Source organism: Brachionichthys hirsutus, chromosome 20 (genome assembly GCF_040956055.1).
Source record: "Brachionichthys hirsutus isolate HB-005 chromosome 20, CSIRO-AGI_Bhir_v1, whole genome shotgun sequence".
In the NCBI taxonomy this organism is placed as follows: domain Eukaryota; kingdom Metazoa; phylum Chordata; class Actinopteri; order Lophiiformes; family Brachionichthyidae; genus Brachionichthys; species Brachionichthys hirsutus.
Genome location: NC_090916.1, coordinates 10,964,127 through 10,983,762, shown reverse-complemented (window position 1 = coordinate 10,983,762; position 19,636 = coordinate 10,964,127). Strand labels below are relative to the sequence as shown.

The 19,636-nt window shown below is 46.9% G+C and overlaps 2 protein-coding genes across 2 annotated transcripts; both read left to right on the top strand.

Moving 5' to 3' along the window:
• Positions 1-2,241: 2,241 nt before the first annotated feature.
• On the top strand, positions 2,242-3,085 carry LOC137909692 (gap junction Cx32.2 protein-like). Its single transcript, XM_068754153.1, has 2 exons — positions 2,242-2,935; positions 3,006-3,085. The coding sequence occupies exons 1-2, from the start codon at positions 2,242-2,244 to the stop codon at positions 3,083-3,085; spliced, it is 774 nt and encodes a 257-aa protein (XP_068610254.1).
• A 7,518-nt stretch (positions 3,086-10,603) lies between these two features.
• gja1b (gap junction protein alpha 1b) lies at positions 10,604-11,761 on the top strand. Its single transcript, XM_068753905.1, has one exon. It carries the CDS (start codon positions 10,604-10,606, stop codon positions 11,759-11,761), a length of 1,158 nt encoding a protein of 385 aa, XP_068610006.1.
• The last annotated feature ends 7,875 nt before the right edge of the window (positions 11,762-19,636 follow it).

Genomic DNA, 19,636 nt, shown 5'->3' with positions numbered 1-19,636 from the left:
CACCACTGTCTCTAAGCCGTCCATCATGGCTGTCCTCACCACTGTCTTTACGCCGTCCATCATGTCTGTCCTCACCACTGTCTCTAAGCCGTCCATCATGGCTGTCCTCACCACTGTCTTTAAGCCGTCCATCATGGCTGTCCTCACCACTGTCTCTAAGCCGTCCATCATGTCTGTCCTCACCACTGTCTCTGAGCCGTCCATCATGGCTGTCCTCACCACTGTCTCTAAGCCGTCCATCATGGCTGTCCTCACCACTGTCTCTAAGCCATCCATCATGGCTGTCCTCACCACTGTCTCTAAGCCATCCATCATGGCTGTCCTCACCACTGTCTCTAAGCCGTCCATCATGGCTGTCCTCACCACTGTCTTTAAGCCGTCCATCATGGCTGTCCTCACCACTGTCTCTAAGCCGTCCATCATGTCTGTCCTCACCACTGTCTCTGAGCCGTCCATCATGGCTGTCCTCACCACTGTCTCTAAGCCGTCCATCATGGCTGTCCTCACCACTGTCTCTAAGCCATCCATCATGGCTGTCCTCACCACTGTCTCTAAGCCGTCCATCATGTCTGTCCTCACCACTGTCTCTGAGCCGTCCATCATGGCTGTCCTCACCACTGTCTCTGAGCCGTCCATCATGGCTGTCCTCACCACTGTCTCTAAGCCATCCATCATGGCTGTCCTCACCACTGTCTCTAAGCCGTCCATCATGTCTGTCCTCACCACTGTCTCTAAGCCGTCCATCATGGCTGTCCTCACCACTGTCTTTAAGCCGTCCATCATGGCTGTCCTCACCACTGTCTCTAAGCCGTCCATCATGTCTGTCCTCACCACTGTCTCTGAGCCATCCATCATGGCTGTCCTCACCACTGTCTCTAAGCCGTCCATCATGGCTGTCCTCACCACTGTCTCTAAGCCATCCATCATGGCTGTCCTCACCACTGTCTCTAAGCCGTCCATCATGTCTGTCCTCACCACTGTCTCTGAGCCGTCCATCATGGCTGTCCTCACCACTGTCTCTGAGCCGTCCATCATGGCTGTCCTTACCACCGTCTCTAAGCCGTCCATCATGTCTGTCCTCACCACTGTCTCTGAGCCGTCCATCATGGCTGTCCTCACCACTGTCTCTCAGCCGTCCATCATGGCTGTCCTCACCACTGTCTCTAAGCCGTCCATCATGGCTGTCCTCACCACTGTCTCTAAGCCGTCCATCATGGCTGTCCTCACCACTGTCTCTGAGCCGTCCATCATGGCTGTCCTCACCACTGTCTCTGAGCCGTCCATCATGGCTGTCCTCATCACTGTCTCTAAGCCGTCCATCATGGCTGTCCTCACCACTGTCTCTAAGCCGTCCATCATGGCTGTCCTCACCACTGTCTCTAAGCCATCCATCATGGCTGTCCTCACCACTGTCTTGTAGACCTGTCCCTTCGTCCTATCACAGAGCACACCTGATACTCTCCTCCCCCCGTTCCAGCCTGCCTGCACACGATTCTTCACCTCCTTTCCACATTCTCTCCATCACTCTGCTCTGTTGACCCGAGGTACCTGAAGTCCTCTCCCTTCTTTACGTCTCTTCCTTGTAGCTTCACTGTCCCCTCACTGTCCCCCCCCTGCACTACCCGTACTACCCAAGAGGCTGCATTAGCGTTCAATAAACGACTTGATTGCTAAAAATAATACGTTGTAAAAACATGCTTTAAAAAGACACTAAGTCACACAAGATAAAAGCCAACCATGGATTTGCACATAAAACTGTCACATCGGAGCATCCGTTTGATCATTTTTAGACAAGCTCTGGCTCAGAATCAGGTTTACCTCAAACAACAGAGTTCTCTGTTTGTTTTTGTAGAACATATCTCAATAAGTTATTGATGAAGAAGGGACCTGCCCCTCCCCATCTCAAAATGATGCAATGATATACTTGTATAGTCTTACATTTATTATTCATTCATTCGTTATCCAACCGCTTATTCCGTCATCGGAGCCAATCCCAGCAGCCAATGGGCGAGAGGCGGGGCTACACGCCTTCATTTGGTGACTCTCCCTGCCCGTTTATAACCTGCTGAAGTTCTGAAGTTCTAAAGACGAAACCCTACAGAGGACCGTCTTTCCCTGCTAATCCTGTAAAGCGCTTTGAGATGACTTTATGTTGTGATCTGGCGCTACAGAAATAAAACTCAATTGAAATTGAATTGAAATTCTCTTTTGTCTTTTCAACTCAGGTATGAGCAGGCGGCCATGGGTGACTGGTCTTACCTTTCATCACTGTTAGACAAGGTCCAGTCTTACTCTACTGTGGTGGGGAAGGTCTGGATGAGTGTCCTCTTCCTGTTCAGGATCTTTGTTCTGGGTGCTGCAGCAGACAAAGTCTGGAGAGATGAAGTGTCCGAGTTCCGCTGTGACACCCTGGAACCAGGATGTGAACATGCCTGCTACAACTGGATGTTTCCAATATCCTTCATCCATTACTGGCTTTTGCAGATCATCTTTGTGTCCACACCTGCCCTGGTGTACCTGGGCCATGCTGTCCACATTGTCCACAAGGACAAGAGAATGATTCATGACATTATTGATGGGTCCATCAGTGATTTGAAGAAACCCAAGTATGTTGATGAGAGAGGAAAGGTGAAGGTAAAAGGCATTCTCTTTTGCACTTACATGACCCAGCTGGTCTTCAAGATCTTGCTGGAGTTTGGATTCTCTTTTGGCCACTTCTACATCTTCGGTACAGCATTCATAGTCCCCTACTTCCACTGCACGATGTCTCCACCTTGTGCCCGTTTCACCGGAGCGCAGTGTTACGTCTCTCGCCCCACGGAGAAGACCGTTTTTATCATCTTCATGCTTGTGGTTTCAGGCCTGTCAGTGTTCCTTAATGTCTTGGAGATAATCTACCTGCTGTGTAGCAGGAGGCGGGACCACAAGAAAAGGCGTGACCCCGTGCTCTCTTTATAGGATTGCCCATTCAGCAGCCAGTAAAGCTCTTTGGCTATCACATCCAGCCAATCAGAGAAGCCGCCTGAGCACCGCTTTGGAATGTTTGCCCTATTGTTGTGTTTTTGATCTGTTCATGATCTTTTAACTCATAATGTGGGTGCAACAGAGAAGATGTTACATTTTGTAATACAGAATGTGGAAACATGTTGACTTTGAGTAATGCGAATATTACAGATGGACTTTATTGCTGCACCTGCTTTACTTGACTTGTTAATTGGTTATTTACTTACTAATAAAGGTCTACACCAGTGCTTCTCAATTATTTTCTGTTACGACCCCCCTAGGAAGGGGGATCCCCCCACTGGTCATGGTCTGGCCGTTCTGGTCTATTAAGACCAGAACGGCCAGACTGACAAACAGTTTCTCTCCTCAGGCAGTCCGTCTGCTGAATAGCCCCGCCCCCTTGCATTATGTCGCCTGGCGTTTCCTTGCTGTCTCGTTATTCACGGGAAAATGGCAATAAAGGTATGATTTGATTTGATTTTGAGCTATACGTCTCTGTCTCCTGGTCCTGACTCTGGACTACGTCTCTGTCTCCTGGTCCTGAGTCTGGACTACGTCTCTGTCTCCTGGTCCTGACTCTGGACTACGTCTCTGTCTCCTGGTCCTGACTCTGGACTACGTCTCTGTCTCCTGGTCCTGACTCTGGACTACGTCTCTGTCTCCTGGTCCTGACTCTGGACTACGTCTCTGTCTCATGGTCCTGACTCTGGACTACGTCTCTGACTCCTGGTCCTGACTCTGGACTACGTCTCCGTCTCCTGGTCCTGACTCTGGACTACGTCTCCGTCTCCTGGTCCTGACTCTGGACTACGTCTCTGACTCCTGGTCCTGACTCTGGACTACGTCTCTGTCTCATGGTCCTGACTCTGGACTACGTCTCTGTCTCATGGTCTTGACTCTGGACTACGTCTCTGTCTCATGGTCCTGACTCTGGACTACGTCTCTGTCTCCTAGTCCTGACTCTGGACTACGTCTCTGTCTCCTGGTCTTGACTCTGGACTACGTCTCTGTCTCCTGGTCCTGACTCTGGACTACATCTCTGTCTCCTGGTCCCGACTCTGGACTACGTCTCTGTCTCCTGGTCCCAACTCTGGACTACGTCTCTGTCTCCTGGTCCCGACTCTGGACTACGTCTCTGTCTCATGGTCCTGACTCTGGACTACGTCTCTGTCTCCTGGTCCTGACTCTGGACTACGTCTCTGTCTCATGGTCCTGACTCTGGACTACGTCTCTGTCTCATGGTCCTGACTCTGGACTACGTCTCTGTCTCATGGTCCTGACTGTGGACTACGTCTCTGTCTCATGGTCCTGACTCTGGACTACTTCTCTGTCTCCTGGTCCTGACTCTGGACTACGTCTCTGTCTCATGGTCCTGACTCTGGACTACGTCTCTGTCTCATGGTCCTGACTCTGGACTACGTCTCTGTCTCATGGTCCTGACTCTGGACTACTTCTCTGTCTCCTGGTCCTGACTCTGGACTACGTCTCTGTCTCCTGGTCCTGAGTCTGGACTACGTCTCTGTCTCCTGGTCCTGACTCTGGACTACGTCTCTCTCTCCTGGTCCTGACTCTGGACTACGTCTCTGTCTCATGGTCCTGACTCTGGACTACGTCTCTGTCTCCTGGTCTTGACTCTGGACTATGTCTCTGTCTCCTGGTCCTGACTCTGGACTACGTCTCTGTCTCCTGGTCCTGACTCTGGACTACGTCTCTGTCTCATGGTCCTGACTCTGGACTACGTCTTTGTCTCATGGTCCTGACTCTGGACTACGTCTCTGTCTCATGGTCCTGACTCTGGACTACGTCTCTGTCTCCTGGTCTTGACTCTGGACTATGTCTCTGTCTCCTGGTCCTGACTCTGGACTACGTCTCTGTCTCCTGGTCCCGACTCTGGACTACGTCTCTGTCTCATGGTCCTGACTCTGGACTATGTCTCTGTCTCCTGGTCCTGACTCTGGACTACGTCTCTGTCTCATGGTCCTGACTCTGGACTACGTCTCTGTCTCATGGTCCTGACTCTGGACTACGTCTCTGTCTCATGGTCCTGACTCTGGACTACGTCTCTGTCTCATGGTCCTGACTCTGGACTACTTCTCTGTCTCCTGGTCCTGACTCTGGACTACGTCTCTGTCTCATGGTCCTGACTCTGGACTACGTCTCTGTCTCATGGTCCTGACTCTGGACTACGTCTCTGTCTCATGGTCCTGACTCTGGACTACTTCTCTGTCTCCTGGTCCTGACTCTGGACTACGTCTCTGTCTCCTGGTCCTGACTCTGGACTACGTCTCTCTCTCCTGGTCCTGACTCTGGACTACGTCTCTGTCTCATGGTCCTGACTCTGGACTACGTCTCTGTCTCCTGGTCCTGACTCTGGACTACGTCTCTGTCTCATGGTCCTGACTCTGGACTACGTCTTTGTCTCATGGTCCTGACTCTGGACTACGTCTCTGTCTCATGGTCCTGACTCTGGACTACGTCTCTGTCTCCTGGTCTTGACTCTGGACTACGTCTCTGTCTCATGGTCCTGACTCTGGACTACGTCTCTGTCTCCTGGTCCTGACTCTGGACTACGTCTCTGTCTCATGGTCCTGACTCTGGACTACGTCTCTGTCTCCTGGTCTTGACTCTGGACTATGTCTCTGTCTCCTGGTCTTGACTCTGGACTATGTCTCTGTCTCCTGGTCCTGACTCTGGACTACGTCTCTGTCTCCTGGTCCCGACTCTGGACTACATCTCTGTCTCATGGCCCTGACTCTGGACTACATCTCTGACTCCTGGTCCCGACTCTGGATTGTCAGGGTTTTGGTTGTCTAACAAACTCGGTCAGATTGCTAGAAATGAGAGCTGCGCCAGCAAACGTAGGACGGACACCGTCTCTCCTAATGAGACCAGGTTTTCCCCAGAATGTCTGCCAGTTATTTACGAAGCCCACGTTGTTTTCCGGACACCACCTAGACAGCCAGCGGTTGAATGACGACATGCGGCTAAACATATCGTCACCCGTCAGATTGGGAAGGGGGCCAGAGAAAACTACGGAGCCCGACATAGTCCTAGCAAAGCTACACACGACTCAATATTAATTTAGTGACCTCCGACTGGCGTAGCCGGACGTCATTAGTGCCGACGTGAAGACACCCCTTCTTTGGTGAACAACGAGCCATCCTCTGTGTCCCTGTGTGAGGCAGGCTTCAGGGAGTACAGTCAGAGCCTCTGATGCCTTTGCTGCATTATAACATTCTGCCACCAGGTGGAGCCGTGAACTCGAGCAAATGGAGACTACTGCAGTACTTTTAATGGCATTACAAAGTATTACAGCGTGTACTATGAGGTTGTGGTGCGACATTACACATGGTGACCAGTGAATATTTTAATTTCATATAAAAATACTAAATGTATCGCAGTGGGCTGAACCAGATTCAGGGCTAATTACACACTAATAATGGAATAGACACATGGCCTAAATGTACAGTAAACTATTACAATAGCACATAATGCTTCAGACAGGTAACGTTAACTGAAGTACGACTACTACCACTACTGCATTACATTGTACTTCTAATAGATCATCCTGACAAAGATACTTCTGCTGGAAAAGTATGAATCCTGGCTAAAGAAATTCTAGTAGAATTTCACAAAATGCTTCGCATTGATAATCCAGAATATCAATGTCTACTTTATCAATTAGTACTTTAATAGATAATCCTCACAAAGGTGAGAATCCGAATCAGAAGGTGTTTATTGTCAGTGAGGGTTCACAGACTAGGAATGTTTCTGTGACGTCGTGCTACATGTAACAGTAATGACAAAATACAAAAAACATACAAGTACACACATCACAAAACATACAAGTACACACACATCACAGGTACGTCTTCAACTATACTTGAATATTACTCCAAGTATGTGATCCTGACATTAACATACAAGTGATTATCTATTGATTATTGCTGATCAGGTGGTTTATGACCAGTTCTCTAACGATGGTTAGATCTACAGATCAGGATCATGTCCTCATTTTAAAGACACATAAATGTGAAGCAACGTTTCAAGTGTTACTCAGAGAGATATTCAGGAATGAAGCGACAAACAAAGGAAAACATGAAGGCAGAGAACGTTTGGAGTTTAGCTGCTCGGAACCGAGCCTGGCTTCAGAATAACAACCCTTGCGTGCGCTGCGCTTTGACGACACGGTCCGGGTTCGACTGATTACACGTCTTGTGCGCGTCTGGAGGAGTCGCCCTGCAGCAGCAGCAGCAGCAGAGCAGCTTCCTCCGACGTTGACGTAGGATCAGCTGACCAGAGTTCCTCTGCCGGCCCGTTATAAGGCTGCTTTGACAAGTTCCACTCACTTCGCCTCCGGGTCCCGAGTTGGGTCTGAGGCTTGTTCAGGTGGGCCTGTCTCTTCGTTCGCTCTCTGCATCTGAGGTAAGTCTTGCTCTTCTTCTTGCTCCTCTTCTTCACATGGCAAACTTTGCCCTGAGTCCTGCTAAAAACCTTCATCCCTGAAAGCCAGAACGTTTCCTGACTCTGGGAGGTTCTGCTCTTTGTCGCCGTGTTTTCTGCTCCATCCTGTTGCGCTGATCCCGCTGGACCTTTAACTTGTTCCCACAGTTCCGTCGCCCCGTGAAACCGGCAGCCTCGGTCTGGAATGTCTCCTCTGGGCCGGATCGAGGCTCTCCTCAGAGTCACCGCGTCCCGGCATTGTTCTGCCCTGTCACTAGTTCTTAGGACGGACAGTCAGTCATGTAGAAAATGGCAGAATAATAAGGGCTTTATCGTCTGGCCCCTTCATGTCGGACGCCGAACACTGTTGGCTTGTACTGGGATGCCAGTGGAGGTACAGTGTGTGTGTGTGTGCGTGTGTGTGCGTGTGTGTGTGTGTGCTTCATTAGAAGATAAGTGGGAGCACATGTTTGGCAGCATGTGGCTCAAACGGGAGGTTTCTACTTATCCACATTAAGTTCATTATGAAGGCCAACAATGCGCGGACATATTTACCTGAGGAGCAGCACCTGTGGGACACATCCTCTTTGAGATATGACATCATAATTATGAGATATGATATCATACGATATAATAAAAAAAATCATAATATAATAGTTGGTACAAAAAAGTGAAAAAAGCAAATTGACTATCAGAAACAAGACAACTATTTCGGTAAAGTCACATACTGTACGGATACACATAAATATTGTTCACTTCAAATCCAACTCAAAACGACCCTTAATAATGTAAGTGAAGGGGGTTATGTATGTTGTGTGTACTCTCCTTTGAAGCAGAATTGTTTGAAAAGCTCTTTGATCTGTCCTGAGATCCTCGTCCAATCGGGGGCAACACTCCTCAGGCCTCAGGCTCACTGAAGTAAGCTCTTCTCCCTCGGCGTTGACCTGCAGCAGTGTGCAGTATTGACCGTATGGTTACGTGAAAGCACGAGTCAGTGTGAGCTGAATCGCCAGGATTGCAGCAGGAACTTGTCGGTGCCTCATTTCCTCAGAGGAAACGTTGTGTGTCTGCAGGATGAGCGAAGGCCTCACAGAGAACATTTGGCTGGCTTGTTTCAATGAAAATCCTTGTGAGAGTAAATGTTCAACTGTTCCCTGAAGCCTTCTGATGTTTCTTCCCTTTGAGCTTTGTGTATTGTGTTTGTTTTTAGTCAGACCTCTTGTCCCCGTGTTTCACACACAAGTTAAACCAGAGAGCAACTGCAGGACTTACGATGGTGACATGCTGCTCCGGCAGCGGACAAAAGTGGGTTAAGTGAAGTAAACATGTTGTTAGCGTGTGTAAGATCTGACATGCATTTAAGGCTGCATGAAAAGGTTTGTGTTGGAGGCAGCAGCAAGAGAAAGGCTTTGCAGAAGCTTCACGTGACTGAAAAAATGTTCCCCCGCCAGGCTCACTGTCCAGTCGAGGACGGGGCTTCAGGCAAAGGCAAGCCTGCTCTTCTCCAAGCAAGCAGTGTGTGTGTGTGTCTGTGTGTGTGTGTGTGTGTGTGTGTGTTACAATGTCAGGTTCAACGCCAGGGATTGAAAAACTCATAGGAAGCACATTTGAAATCCTCCTTAGCCAAAGCTCACTGGCTCCATGAAGTTGCTGCTGTGCTGATGCAGCAGATTTCATGATGCAGGATTTCACTGGCTTCACTGAAGGAATCTGGTCAAAGATCTGTATGAAAAAACGTTTCTACTCTGAAATCTCCGTTTATTGATTGACCTGAACGTCAGAAACAGATTGGTTTGTGACACGGCGTTGATATTTCAGACAGGAGATGTCTCCTAGAAACGTTACGTCCTTCAGCCGCTTCATGTAAACTCGGCCAGAAGTTCTGGGACAGCCAATGCAGTCCCAGAACTTCTGAGCAGCTAGCCTGAGTCCAGCTGCGCTAACATGATTGCATCATCATCCTTCTGACGCAACGAGCAAACACGTCGTAGCATCAGAACCCTGCAGTGGTGCTGCTGGAGACGGGCCTCCAGACACCGATGCAGATGTTGCACCAACAACCACACATCTGGAGACGGGCCTCCAGACACCGATGCAGATGTTGCACCAACAACCACACATCTGGAGGTGGAACAGTCGTTCACCACGTTAGCAGTGTAGAGAGAGTACAGTAGTCCCTCATTTACGGGGTTACGTTCCAAAAACAACCCGCAATAAGTGAAATCCGCAATGTAGTGATCTTTATTTTATTTTAGTTATTATACCTGTACATAAATGTTTTAAGGCTGTTAAACCCCTCACCACACACTTTATACACGTTTAACAGGCAGGCATTAATCTAAATAGATTGTTTCAGTATTATAGAATGAAACCAAAGATCAGAACCTTTTCAGAACTAAACATTTGTTTGAGAAATATAAATACATAGTACGTACAGTAAACGTTTTCCTGTTAATAATGTTAAGGCGTGCAGGTCGAGGAAAGAGCCGCTTGGAGTGCAGAAGAACAAATATTCTACTCGTGCTGTCTTTAGCCTCTCATGCTGCTTTATTGGATAGCTTAGCACAGCGGAACGGCAGCGGCTACATGTATCAACAGGAAGAAACGAAGCCCAAAAGGGACGTGACGTTTATGCTCCTACAAAATAAAAGCCTCTTTTTACAGAGAATAAGAGCGCTATTAAACAAACGCTTAACAAATAAACATGATAGCTTTTAGAAATAACAAATTTAATTTTAATGATCAACCTACGAGGTTGAACACATGAGAAATGATTAATAGCGACTCGCGCGTATTTCACAGTTCCTCCGACCGCGCCTATTAGTCCTTGCGCCGCTTCAATGCAAAAATTATCTGAAAAATTGCATTAAAAAACTTTGCGAAGCAGCGAAGTCGCGGAAGATGAACCGCATTATATCGAGGGACTACTGTATTTCTGATTAGTTTAAAGTTAGCATTGTATTTTCTTTCTGAAATAAGGACAATTCTAAGTGACCCCAAACTTCTGGCCACGGGTGTACACCTTATATACTCTTGCCTATACTAGATGTATACATCCTCTAGTGCTGAAATCTTGTACGTATGGATTTGTATGAGTTACTATTCAGTTGCTCTTCTTCTTCTTCTTCTTCCTCTTGCCACAGATAAGTCTCTGAAAATGGGGGACTGGAGTGCTCTGGGTCGTCTGCTGGACAAGGTGCAGGCCTACTCTACCGCCGGGGGGAAGGTGTGGCTCTCGGTCCTCTTTATCTTCAGGATCCTGGTCCTGGGCACTGCAGTGGAATCCGCCTGGGGAGACGAGCAGTCTGCCTTCAAGTGTAACACACAGCAGCCTGGCTGTGAGAATGTCTGCTACGACAAATCCTTCCCCATATCCCACGTTCGCTTTTGGGTCCTCCAGATTATCTTTGTGTCAACACCTACATTACTTTACCTGGCTCATGTGTTTTATTTGAACAGGAAGGAACAAAAGTTCAACAGGAAAGAGGAGGAGCTTAAAGCTGTTCAGAATGATGGTGGTGATGTTGACATTCCACTCAGGAAGATTGAGATGAAAAAGCTGAAATATGGCATTGAGGAGCACGGGAAGGTGAAGATGAAGGGGGCGCTGCTCAGAACCTACATAGTCAGCATTTTCTTCAAGTCTATGTTTGAGGTGGGCTTCCTAGTGATCCAGTGGTACATCTATGGCTTCAGCCTGTCTGCAGTCTACACATGTCAGAGGTCGCCATGTCCGCACAGAGTGGACTGTTTTCTCTCTCGTCCCACAGAGAAGACTGTCTTCATCATTTTCATGCTGGTGGTCTCACTTGTGTCCTTGATGCTCAATATCATTGAACTATTCTACGTTTTCTTTAAGAGGATCAAGGATCGTGTGAAGGGCAAACAGCAGCCCACACTCTACCCCAGCGGAGGCACCTTGAGCCACACCCCCAAAGAGCTGTCCACTGCCAAGTACACATACTATAATGGCTGTTCCTCCCCAACTGCCCCGCTCTCACCCATGTCACCCCCAGGCTACAAGCTTGCCACTGGGGAACGGGGAACTGGCTCATGTCGCAATTATAATAAACAGGCAAATGAGCAGAACTGGGCGAACTACTCCACAGAGCAGAACCGGCTTGGCCAAGCTGGCGGCGGCAGCACCATTTCAAACTCCCACGCACAAGCCTTTGACTTCCCTGATGATACCCAGGAGCATAAAAAGCTACCCCCATCAGCAGGACAGGAGCTGCCGCCACTGGATGCAAGGCCCTGCAGTCGGGCCAGCAGCAGAATGAGCAGCCGAGCCCGGCCGGACGACTTAGATGTGTGAGCTCCACCCACCTCTGCCGAGCATCAGTGTCTTCAGCATAGAGACTCTTAGTCAAGCAAGTGACATTAATACTTGTTATATAACACTTTCAAAGGTACCAGTTGCAAATATTCCTTTAATTGCCTTTACTAAGTCGTTGAGGGGAGCGTGCCCAGCTCTAATAGAACCTATGAGCCACAGCAAAGGTCGAGACTCGTTCAGCAACAGAGAGACACTGGTCAAAGGGACGCGTTTTATTGTCCTATGTTTCAGTGAGTCTGCAGAATGTCTTACTATTACGCTGCACTGACGTAGCAGAGATCTGGAGTTAAACGCACAGCTTTACGATAGTTCAATAGCTAAAAGTAACTTTCCCTTGAACTTTACAGTCCAGTGTCTCTGTCCACCATTGTCTCCATCAAATACACAAAGACATACAATGGATTCTAGAAGGTCCATTATTCAGCCTCAGGATCTGGTAGTGGCTTCCAGATTGATTTCCCCAACAGAAAAAAAAACATGTATTTTCACTACTTCATTCCATCCATGTGATTCATTCATGGTTTTAAGGGTCACTTTAGGGGTCAATTAGAGGTCATCTAGGGGTCATTTATAGACACAAACACTGACACCATCATTGAGGTTATAGTGTGAGTTGGATCTGAACTCATGTAGATTATTTCGGACTATTAGAATGAAAACAACAAGTCAATCAATCTATCAATCAAAGTTTATTTGTATAGCCCTAATTCACAAATAGAAATATAAATAGAAAGCCTTTCTCGTCATTGCATAGTGGATATACAAGGAGATTAGTATAATAATATACCTGTGAGGATTTAAAAGCTACCTACCCTGAACATACTGAAAGAAGGTCTGACAGTCTAATCTGGTTCAAGCTTTCAAGGAAAATGTGTTCCTTCTCTCATTGCTAAATGGTACTACAGAACCATGTCACAAGTCTCTGACAGAGGAGGATGAACAATGTGTGAACAGATTGATATCTATGTTGAGTAAAGTCAACTGGACTGGACTCTCATCCTTGAGGCGAGGCGTCTTCAACACAGAGCTCTGCCCTGACCTGGATACCCAGAACCCCCATAGACCTGGATACCCAGAACCCCCATAGACCTGGATGCCCAGAACCTCCACAGACCTGGATACCCAGAACCTCCAGAGACCTGGATACCCAGAACCTCCACAAATTTGGATACCCAGAACCCTCATAGACCTGGATACCCAGAACCTCCACAGACCTGGATACCCAGAACCCCCATAGACCTGGATACCCAGAACCCTCATAGACCTGGATACCCAGAACCTCCACAGAATTGGATACCCAGAACCTCCAGAGACCTGGATACCCAGAACCTCCACAAACTTGGATACCCAGAACCCTCATAGACCTGGATACCCAGAACCTCCACAGACTTGGATACCCAGAACCTCCACAAACTTGGATACCCAGAACCCTCATAGACCTGGATACCCAGAACCTCCACAGACCTGGATACCCAGAACCTCCAGAGACCTGGATACCCAGAACCTCCACAAACTTGGATACCCAGAACCCTCATAGACCTGGATACCCAGAACGTCCACAGACTTGGATACCCAGAACCCCCATAGACCTGGATACCCAGAACCCCCATAGACCTGGATGCCCAGAACCTTCACAGACCTGGATACCCAGAATCTCCATAGACCTGTATACCCAGAACCTCCACAGACCTGGATACCCAGAACCTCCATATACCTGGATACCCAGAACCCCCATAGACCTGGATATCCAGAACCCCCATAGACCTGGATACCCAGAACCTCCATATACCTGGATACCCAGAACCCCCATAGACCTGGATACCCAGAACCTCCACAGACTTGGATACCCAGAACCTCCACAGACTTGGATACTCAGAACCCTCATAGACCTGGATACCCAGAACGTCCACAGACTTGGATACCCAGAACCCCCATAGACCTGGATACCCAGAACCCCCAGAGACCTGGATGCCCAGAACCTTCACAGACCTGGATACCCAGAATCTCCATAGACCTGGATACCCAGAACCTCCACAGACCTGGATACCCAGAACCTCCATATACCTGGATACCCAGAACCCCCATAGACCTGGATATCCAGAACCCCCATAGACCTGGATACCCAGAACCTCCATATACCTGGATACCCAGAACCCCCATAGACCTGGATACCCAGAACCCCCATAGACCTGGATACCCAGAACCTCCACAGACTTGGATACCCAGAACCTCCATAGACTTGGATACCCAGAACCTCCATAGACTTGGATACCCAGAACCTCCACAGACTTGGATACCCAGAACCTCCATAGACCTGGATACCCAGAACCTCCACAGACTTGGATACCCAGAACCTCCATAGACCTGGATACCCAGAACCTCCACGGACCTGTTCTCAACAGTATGAAAACCTTCATGTTAGCTCTCTAGAGTCTGAGTGGGAGTTTCCAACTTTACAAATCTCTAATTTGAATGGTCCAACATAAACAAAAACACAAATGTCTTTCATAACAATGTGAACGGCATACCTTCGGTAGTATCAGGATGCCATTTCACTAAGTTCTCTCTGATTTGGTCCAAACCCAGAAAAACTGAATTCAAGTTTCTGAAAACTCTTGTGAAAGTGCACAAAAATGAACTGTTTTCTACTTGAAATATTTTTAAGGTGTTTTGTATGATGGAATCAGAGGAATATTTAAATAAATACTGAATACATGAATAATACAAGTCTAAAGTGACATCTTTGTAACATTATGTAACTTTATAATCACCAAATGTTAGAAAGATGAAGTAAAGACTTAATTGGAGGACAAATTAACATTAAAATCCTTCAATTATTATGTGTAAAAATGGAATGGAGCAGCCAGCTGAGTCAGCGTCCTTACAATGCAGGGCCTGCTAGATGGGCCGCTAGCTGAGTCAGCATTCTTACACTGCAGGGCCTGCTAGATGGGCCGCTAGCTGAGTCAGCATTATTACACTGCAGGGCCTGCTAGATGGGCCGCTAGCTGAGTCAGCATTCTTACACTGCAGGGCCTGCTAGATGGGCCGCTAGCTGAGTCAGCATTCTTACACTGCAGGGCCTGCTAGATGGGCCGCTAGCTGAGTCAGCATTCTTACACTGCAGGGCCTGCTAGATGGGCCGCTAGCTGAGTCAGCATTATTACACTGCAGGGCCTGCTCGATGAGCCGCTAGCTGAGTCAGCATTATTACACTGCAGGGCCTGCTCAATGAGCCGCTAGTTGAGTCAGCATTCTTACACTGCAGGGCCTGCTAGATGGGCCGCTAGCTGAGTCAGCATTATTACACTGCAGGGCCTGCTAGATGGGCTAGCGCCAGGCTTCCGCTCATTCAGCACGAAGTCTGGGTTCTTGACAAACTTTAATTCATGTTATTTGATATTTAGTGCTTCATATTCTGCGTGGGAGAGCTGCGGACTAGGGGGTGGACAGCCATGAACGATTCAGACCTGCTGTTAGCATGTGGATGATTGATTGGTTGCTTCTGTAGCTACTATGTTGTTTCATGTAACCTCTGCTGCTTGACAAGTAGACATTTAGTACTGTAGTACTGTACTGTAGACCGAGCTCATTGTGTTGTACTCTTTGAGTTTTAATATCGTGACACTAAAACTTTTGACTCTGTTGCTTTTCCGCTACCTAGCATTAGCATAAAGGCCAGTTTGGCCTGGTTGCAGATTTGTGTCATTGTTTAAATGGTCCTTTGTGCATCCTTTTGTTGGTACCTGTGTATTATTGATGTGTCAGCTACTGGCATTGCACTGAGGTCTTGGCGATAGAGAAGTCATATGATGCACACACCTTTGTTAAACAATCTAATAATCTCTTTATAATATAAAAATGATGAAAATGCATATTAACAGCCCGTTGGTGGTGATGTCATCCGTTGAATAGGTGGTGCAGTTATTCACACAGTTTTAATCCATTGTTGCACAGTGTCACTTCATTGTTTATGTGAAACCTATGTTAACCAATAAATGACTCTTAATCCCAGATCCATTTGCTTCATTGCAGCATCAGACTCAATGTATACATAAACACTGGTCATATTTTAGTCATATGTACGTGTATATCTATGTAAGCATTCTTCGTCAGGGTGCTTTGAAATTCAAATTAAAAACACATAAAAAATATTTTAGTAAAATTAGAGTATAATAATTCAAAAAAAGCTTCATGAGAGGAAGAATGGAAACCATCCATTTATCCATGTTTTTTTTCTTTTTTTAAATTCATATGCACAATAATAAACAAAAACTTATAATGATACAAAGGCAAATAATTGTGCAGGAAAGGAAAAGAAGCCAAAAGGGCTTATGTAAAATCTTCCCCTCTAGTACAAAATAACAACACAATCAACCAATAAAAAAAGAAAAAATAGGCGAAAAAAAGCTGAAAAGGGAAAGAAACAAAGAAAAACCCCAGCAAACAAACTGACTAAAAGAAAGAAAGAAAGGGAAAAAAATACATTTAATTTTTTTAAAAAAAACAAGACAACAAGGACAATTAAAGCCGCAAGCGGCGTTGTAGGCCCTCGCCGGCCGACAGGCCGTTGAGCTGACCCGCCGACGCACGCCACTTTTGTCCTGAGTGCTTCGCAAGTGTTTAGATTTGAGCTGCATGAGTCGCTCACAGTTTAGTCAAATCGGTATTTGGATTATATGGTATTCTGCTATCAGGAGTTTTTAAGTTTCAATCCAATATGGCCGCCTTCCTGTGTGTCTGGGGGCGTGGCCATAATACTTTTTTTTTTTTGCCCTGACATGACGCATGTCTGTACCGAATTTCGTGGCTGTCCGACAAAGTTGGCGTCGGACCCTTCCCCATAGGAGGGGTTGCCATCGCCACAGCAACACCGTAAAACCAACAACATGGTTACGATTGTGTTTTTTGATCGGGACCACATGAGGGACTTTTCTGGTAAGTTTCAATCATTTCTGGCAAAGTATTTTTTAAATTCCCATTCAATTTTTGTTATTGTTTTCTAGGGGGCGCTGTAAGGCTGATTGTCAAAGTTTCACTTTTAAAATGTCCAGGTAGGAAGGGTCAATAAGTGTTTAAAATTTGGTTTGGATTGGAGTGTGTGTGTGAAAACGCTGACTCTGCAGTTTTTAAGTTTCAATCCAATATGGCCGCCTTCCTGTGTGTCTGGGGGCGTGGCCATAATCTTATTATTATATTATTATTATATTATTATATTATATTATATTATATTATTTATATTTATTATTATTATTATTATATTTATATTATTTATTTTTTTGCCCTGACTTGACGCATGTGTGTACCGAATTTCGTGGCTGTCCGACAAAGTTGGCATCGGACCGCTCCCCATAGGAGGGGTTGCCATCGCCACGGCAACACCGTAAAAACAACATGGTTACAATTGTGGTTTTTGATCGGGACCACATGAGGGACTTTTCTGGTAAGTTTCAATCATTTCTGGCAAAGTGTTTTTTTAATTCCCATTAAATTTTTGTTACCGTTCTCTAGGGGGCGCTGTAAGGCTGATTGTCAAAGTTTCCCTTTTAAAGTGTCCAGGTAGGAAGGGTCAATCAGTGTTTAAAATTTGGTTTGGATTGGATTGTGTGTGTGTGCAAACGCTGACTCAGCAGTTTTTAAAATTATATCCAATATGGCCGCCTTCCTGTGTGTCTGGGGGCGTGGCCATAATACTTTTTTTTTTTTGCCCTGACTTGACGCATGTGTGTACCGAATTTCGTGGCTGTCCGACAAAGTTGGCGTCGGACCCCCCATAGGCACAATGCATTGTGATTTTTGTAGGTGGCGCTAGCGCGCCACTTTTTCATGCCCAATTTTGAAACACATAAAATAATTAATTTTTCGCCGGTTCTGAGCTTGGTTCAAAGTTTGGTGAGTTTTCGAGCATGTTCAGGGGGTCAAATTGCCGTTTAAACAGCAGAACAAAGAAGAAAAAGAAAAAGAAATTAAAGCCGCAAGCGGCGTTGTAGGCCCTCGCCGGCCGACAGGCCGTTGAGCTGACCCGCCGACGCACGCCGCTTTTGTCCTGAGTGCTTCGCAAGTGTTTAGATTTGAGCTGCATGAGTCGCTCACAGTTTAGTCAAATCGGTATTTGGATTATATGGCATTCTGCCATCAGGAGTTTTTAAGTTTCAATCCAATATGGCCGCCTTCCTGTGTGTCTGGGGGCGTGGCCATAATACTTTTTTTTTTTGCCCTGACATGACGCATGTCTGTACCGAATTTCGTGGCTGTCCGACAAAGTTGGCGTCGGACCCCTCACCATAGGAGGGGTTGCCATCGCCACGGCAACACCGTAAAAACAACAACAAGGTTACGATTGTGTTTTTTGATCGGGACCACATGAGGGACTTTTCTGGTAAGTTTCAATCATTTCTGGCAAAGTATTTTTTTAATTCCCATTCAATTTTTGTTATTGTTCTCTAGGGGGCGCTGTAAGGCTGATTGTCAAAGTTTCCCTAGTGTCCAGGTAGGAAGGGTCAATAAGTGTTTAATGTCTGGTTTGGATTGGAGTGTGTGTGTGCAAACGCTGACTCTGCAGTTTTTAAGTTTCAATCCAATATGGCCGCCTTCCTGTGTGTTTGGGGGCGTGGCCATAATTTTTTTTTTTTTTTGCCCTGACTTGACGCATGTGTGTACCGAATTTCGTGGCTGTCCGACAAAGTTGGCGTCGGACCCCCCATAGGCACAATGCATTGTGATTTTTGTAGGTGGCGCTAGCGCGCCACTTTTTCATGCACAAATTTAAAACACATAAAATAATGAATTTTTCGCCGGTTCCGAGCTTGGTTCAAAGTTTGGTGAGTTTTCGAGCATGTTCAGGGGGTCAAATTGCCGTTTAAACAGCAGAACAAAGAAGAAAAAGAAAAAGAAAAAGAATAAAGAATTTTTGCAAAAACAATATAACTTTTTTTCTGAGTATGCGATTTCTACACAAAATACGTTTTTGGAATGGTCTCGACGAGGGCTACGCGCCTGTGGGGGCACACAAACACGAGTTGACGAGCTTCGCTCGTCAACTCGTGTTTGTGTGTGTGTGTGTGTGTCTGTGTGTCTGTGTTGTTTAGTGTCGGGTTGTGTGTGTGTGTGCTGTTGAGTGTCGTGGGTGTGGGCGTGGGTGTGTTGGTCGCCCGATGGTTGACTCGCTGCGCTCGTCAACCATCGGAAGACAGTTACAAACACAGTTGACTCGCTGCGCTCGTCAACTGTGTTTGTCGATGTCTGTGTGTGTGCGTGTGTGTTGTTGAGTGTCGGTGTGTGTGTGTGTGTGCTGTTGAGTGTCGGTGTGTGTGCGTGAGTGTGTTGGATGCCGAGGGTTGACGAGCTGCGCTCGTCAACTTTGTCGAGGGTTGACGAGCTGCGCTCGTCAACTTTGTCGAGAGTTGACGAGCTGCGCTCGTCAACTTGTCGTCTTCTGCGTTGCAAAAGCAATAGCCCCTTACGCCTAGAATAGGCGCTCGGGCCTAATAAAGAAGAATAAAGAATTTTTGCAAAAACAATATAACTTTTTTTCTGAGTATGCGATTTTTACACAAAATACATTTTCGGAATGGTCTCGACGAAGGCCACGCGTCTGTGGGGGCACACAAACACGAGTTGACTCGCTGCGCTCGTCAACTGTGTTTGTCGATGTCTGTGTGTGTGCGTGTGTGTTGTTGAGTGTCGGTGTGTGTGTGTGTGTGCTGTTGAGTGTCGTGGGTGTGGGCGTGGGTGTGTTGGTCGCCCGATGGTTGACTCGCTGCGCTCGTCAACCATCGGAAGACAGTTACAAACACGAGTTGACTCGCTGCGCTCGTCAACTGTGTTTGTCGATGTCTGTGTGTGTGCGTGTGT

Bases quoted from the DNA above. Each gene is read 5' to 3' on its own strand.
- LOC137909692 (XM_068754153.1), top strand. From the start codon at position 2,242: ATGGGTGACTGGTCTTACCTTTCATCACTGTTAGACAAGGTCCAGTCT. The intron at 2,936-3,005 runs GTGACCCCGTGC...TATCACATCCAG, and splicing joins GCGGGACCACAAGAAAAGGC to CCAATCAGAGAAGCCGCCTG.
- gja1b (XM_068753905.1), top strand. From the start codon at position 10,604: ATGGGGGACTGGAGTGCTCTGGGTCGTCTGCTGGACAAGGTGCAGGCC.